This window comes from Chiloscyllium plagiosum, unplaced genomic scaffold (assembly GCF_037043375.1).
Source record: "Chiloscyllium plagiosum isolate Xiang-an unplaced genomic scaffold, Cpla_swu_hap1 HiC_scaffold_16, whole genome shotgun sequence".
NCBI lineage: Eukaryota > Metazoa > Chordata > Chondrichthyes > Orectolobiformes > Hemiscylliidae > Chiloscyllium > Chiloscyllium plagiosum.
Genome location: NW_028270154.1, coordinates 16,272,641 through 16,277,719, shown reverse-complemented (window position 1 = coordinate 16,277,719; position 5,079 = coordinate 16,272,641). Strand labels below are relative to the sequence as shown.

At 43.6% G+C, this 5,079-nt stretch overlaps 1 protein-coding gene across 1 annotated transcript; it reads right to left on the bottom strand.

The window, feature by feature from the left end:
* Positions 1-1,521: 1,521 nt before the first annotated feature.
* Positions 1,522-4,465, bottom strand: LOC122556889 (heart- and neural crest derivatives-expressed protein 2-like). The gene is made up of 2 exons (XM_043704148.2): positions 3,813-4,465; positions 1,522-2,143 (listed from the first exon to the last, which is right to left on the bottom strand). Exons 1-2 carry the CDS (start codon positions 4,305-4,307, stop codon positions 2,045-2,047), a joined length of 594 nt encoding a protein of 197 aa, XP_043560083.1. The 5' UTR covers positions 4,308-4,465; the 3' UTR covers positions 1,522-2,044.
* Between the last annotated feature and the right edge of the window lie 614 nt (positions 4,466-5,079).

Sequence of the window (5,079 nt, the reverse complement as noted above, 5' to 3'; positions counted from 1 at the left end):
ACTGATTTATCACTAATTGGTGGGGGGGGGGGGGGGGGGGGTGGATTTGAAATAAAAACAACTGGAATGTAAACAGTTGACACTGAAAACTTCCAAGTTTTGTTTTACAATGGGAGTTGTATCCCGTGGATGAAATTTTGTTGAAAAGTGGTTTATTTTAGTGTTTCTGACTCTCCCCTAACATGTGTTTGAATGTTTATAAATGGACCGAGTGGTCTCCGTCTGTGTCCAGTCCATGTTGGTTTAGCAACGCCAGAAGCGTGAAACCGACGATGGTGGTTTTGGAGTGGGGGGAGTAGCCAGGGGCTTTCATAATCCTTTCTTTCACCGCCCGTAGTTTCCCCACTCGGACCTCCCAACAGTTTCGCCATTCAGAGTATTTCTGACAACATTGTGTTTGTTTACTGTACCGATGACAGTGAAAGAAATTTCCATCCCATACCATACAGAATAACTTTTACAACCAGAGATAAGAACTATTGCTGTAATCACAATACTAATTTGCAACTCTCTCGGCCACTATTACACCCCGAGTTAGTAGCTATTGTTGTAAGCACAAAACATATCACAAATATTACAATTCGTCAGGAATTATTGTTGTAAACACAACGTCTATTGCAACTCTCAGTAAATATTACAACCCAAGGGAGTAACGTATTGTAATCACAATGGATACTACAACTCAGTAAATATTCCAACAGTAGATATTACAACCCAAGGCAATAATTATTGTTGTTATCACGTTGCATAACTCTCCAAATAATTATTAATTCGTCAGGATTTTTTGTTGTAAACACAATGCACATTAGAACTCTCAGTAAATATTACAAACCAAACTTGTAATTATTGTAATCCTAATACATTCTACAACTCAGTAAACAGTATAATCCAAAGTAATAATTATTGTTGTAATTACATTGTATATTATAACTGTGAATCACCATTACAACCCCAGTCAGCAACTATTATTGGAATCATAATACACCTGTAAACGTTAGACTTTCCGTAAGCATTACCTTCAACCATTGAAGGAATTGGTAATTCTTCAGGATTTCGGGCAGAAGACTAAAAAAAAGGGTGCTAATGACAGAGAAAAGTGCAAGGACGAAAGCCTTTTTTTTAGTTAGCAGGATCTGTCAAAATCTGACATGAACCATGATAAAATGGAATGAGACTAACTGCCTGTTACTGACGGGCCGAATCTCCTCCTCCTGTACAGTAACCATTCTGAGAGTCCACACTGGTGTTGGCTATAATAATAGGAAGAACCCGATTGTTTTAAGCTCAAAGTTTCTCCATCAGCAATTTGTCGGCGTGGGGAGTTGGGTTTAAGTAGCTGTGGGTCACTGCTTCGCCCTTTGCTACTCACTCACCCGAGTGTCCCTTTGGTTCCTGGAACTATCCGATCTCCTACAAAACGGGGTGAGTGCTCCTAGCGGTGCAAGCTCCTCGACATACCCGAGACTGGCTACAAGGCACTGCGCCCTTGCCACTGGACGGCGAGTCTTGCAATGTTCGTATCCACAAATGCAACCGAATAAAATTGTAAATAGAAAATTATTTATTTTTTTTAAATACAATTTACAATCGCACATTAACGAGGGCAGAAGTGTGAAACGGCCGCGGACAAGAAATCACAGAATCTGGAATCGCGCTTCACTGGTGTGACTTTTTGTAAACGTTTCAGCGAAATTCAATCGGAGTAAAATAAGACCCTGGCACATTTAAGGCGTTTAATAATGGGTTAAGCAAATCGAGGGGGACCAAGAATTGTTGGCACTGGACAGAATACCTGACCCGTCTAGGCACATCTGTCCAAACACAATTTGGCCCCTTTTTACTGGAAGGATTTACACTGATTGAAAAATTAGCTGCAAATATAGATAATTTTCTCCCCATCTGAATTGTCCTGGAGTTAAACAGATTTAAAATTGCACTTGTGCTTCTCTGCTGGTTTGCTGCTCAGTTGGAGGATCAATCCTGGAACCATTTAGCCGCCTTCAAATTGGAACAAAAACTGTGCAAATTTGCAAGTTCACTGCAGTCACTGGTTCAGCTCGAGAGCCCAGACTTGCTGCGGCCAACCCGTCCGTCCTTTCACTTTCTTGTCGCTGCTTCTGGCCGAGCCGTTTACAGGTTCATTCTGGTTCAAATAGAGCATAAGGTTTAATGTCGATGAGCACAGGAGTCCCGGAGGTGGAAACACACACAGTTATATGCAATCGATTCTGTTCTCTAAAATCACACATTTGAGGGGGGGAGTAACAGAAGGCTATATTGATAGGACAAAAATAGAAATTGCTGGAGAAGCTCCCAGGCCTGGAGCAAGCAATTCTGGAAAAGAGTCAATGGACTCGAAATGTTAACTCTGCTTTCTTTCCGATGGTGCTGCTAGACCTGTTGAGTTCCTCCAGCAATTTATCATTTTGTTTCAAATGTTCAGCATCCGCTTTCCGTTAATTTTGCGCTATAACGATGGGGTTAAATGAAGCGAGCGTAGTATTGATGTATTGGGCCGAACCGTCTTCTCGGTGTCGTAAATTCCCTGACCTCTCTCGTTAACTACATCGAAAATACCTTCTCTCTCCGCGACTGCCTCACGGGCCATGTCTCAGTGAAGGAGGCGGAGGGTGTAGGCGCTCCACAAAGCAAGATTCGGTTCAGCGTTAATTTAAAACTGTAGCAGATAAAAATACAAACGGAATTCTTGGTCTACTTGGAAACTGCGTTTGAAATTAGATCACACAGGGTCGGAAAATGTAACAAATAGAACACCTCGTGAAGATCTAATCACGCTTCACAAAATTACTTTTGGAAAGTTGCAATCATCATATCAACCAGCCTGTTATTAAACATACAGGACTCTTTACCTGGACATTTCCAACTGTTTTCTGTTGGTTTATAGTTTTACATTTTTAATTAATTGGATGAATGGTCCTGTTCAGGAACTCTTGATCCCGGTTTGCTGGCGTTCCTGATGGTTTGTCTTTGTTGCAACGAAAATAGAACAACGAATGGAATTGTACCTGAAAACATTAAAATTCGACCCCCCCCCCCCCCAAATAATCCACAATTTCGCGACCCAAATCTAATGGTTGTTGATTTAAATTTCGGAATGAAGAGCACATATTCAGATGAAAATACCAAATAGTGCGTAGTCAATTCGGTTGTTTTGTCTCGACTGGGGGGAGGTTAATTAAAATTTAGCTTAGTTGTAACGTTGCCTATACCGCCAATAGATTCAACACGTTGTACTTTTATTTTCGTGGGAGATCAACAAATCAGTTTAGAATAGAGTTTTGAACCAGGACAATCCCAGTCTGGACGTTTTTGGTGAATACGGTTTGTTCAATTAGAGTGTTAGTCAAAGGGAGAGAAATTAGTCCCGATTTCATTCGAAGTGTTCCTTTTGTTTTGTAATTATTGAGCTATCCGCCAAATATTCCAGGTATTTGATCAGGACTGATTCCTGCTTCCCGATTGAGGTCGCGCCCCAATTTCGGATCTTTACTGAAAGCGTTTAGATGTTAAATTTACCCCAGACTGTTCTAGCTCCCTTCTTGAGGGAGCGAGACAGGCAGTGGGTACAAACAAAACACTGGGTTTAAGGTTCCAACATCGACACCTTTCAGTTGTGATTTTAGCTTAAAAGTGCGCATTTGATGCAAAATAGTTCGTTTTTTTTCAAAGACAAAAGTATCTCAAGCGTCTATTGCTTAAAACTCTGCGCCACCAAGAGTCAACATCCCAGGCTCTGGGTGGATTTTCCATTGTTTACACACTCTCTCCGCTTTTGTAAAGTGTGTTCTTACCGTTTCCCGTTTGCGTTTCACTTCCTTGCTGTCCGTTTTCTTCAAGTCTGCCTTGAAAGCCTCCGCCTCTCCGACCTGAGTGTCCTTGGACAGGGTGTCCATCAGATAGGCGATATAACTGGTGGCCAGCCGCAGAGTTTTGATTTTCGACAGTTTGGTGTCCGCCGGTACATTGGGAATGCACTCCCGGAGCTCGGCGAACGCGCTGTTGATGCTCTCGGTCCGGCGTCTCTCCTTCTTCGGGACCGAGACCGCTCGGCGTCTCGCCGCTGCCCGCTCCGGGACACCTTCAAAGCGGCCCGGCTCCGCACCCATCCCGTTAATCCCAATCTCGGTGCTGTAGGAGGGCTGTGTGGAGTATTCGGGAGACATCTCCGCCTGGTTGAGCACCCAGCTCTGGAAGAAAGGATGGTCCTGGTGACAGCGATTGGTGGGGCCGAATGGAAAAGCTTCGTGCATTAAAGCGGGATGTTGGAAACTCCCCACCAGGCTCATGATCCTCAACTCGATTCACTTCGGGATAAGAGCAATTTTTAACCAAACCGCAGCTCTTCAAACTGCTTTTACCTGACCCGAGGGAACCTCATCTCCTCGAGGGGAAGTTTACATCCCCCCCTCCTTTCCCAGCAGCGCTTTCCCCCAACTCTTCCCAATTTCCCTGGGATGACAGCCTGACATTCGAATCTCCCTTTGGCCAATGTACAACCTACTGCTCCTGCTCCCCTTAGAACCGCCGACGCACTTAACCCTTCTCATTCTGTCAGTGCCCAGCTTTATAAAATGTATTGTCGGAACGAAGCCAATAGGATCACGGGCGACCGGGGGGAGGAGACTCGAATTCTCCCTTTAGACAGTTGGATAGGGTTTCAAATCGTTCAGACACACGCGGGTCGAGAGGGAGCAGGTAATGACAGCTATATTAAACAGCAACACCTAAAGGAATTGAAGTTCTGAGTTATAAATCATCTTATTCTAACTTCAATCATCTCCCCTTCCATTGTGAATGATTACCAATAGATGTATAAACCCAACAGGAATACGTAAAATTAATGCAGAACTCGGCCAGGTTCCACACACCGCCGAGTAGGGGTCTAGAGTGCACTGGCAACCTTTAAAATAGTATTTGGATGAGCACTTGAGATGTTATAATATAATATGGGCCTAGGGCAGGAAAGTGAGACTGATATAGATCTAGAGTAGTTTTGTTGATACAGACCTGATGGGCTGAATGGTCTCTTCTGTACTCCTGGTGCTATTGATGCACATG

Coding starts and splice junctions, on each gene's coding strand:
- LOC122556889 (XM_043704148.2), bottom strand. CDS start 4,307: ATGAGCCTGGTGGGGAGTTTCCAACATCCCGCTTTAATGCACGAAGCT. Junction 2,144..3,812: donor TGAAACGCAAACGGGAAACG/GTAAGAACACAC, acceptor TATTTGAACCAG/AATGAACCTGTAAACGGCTC.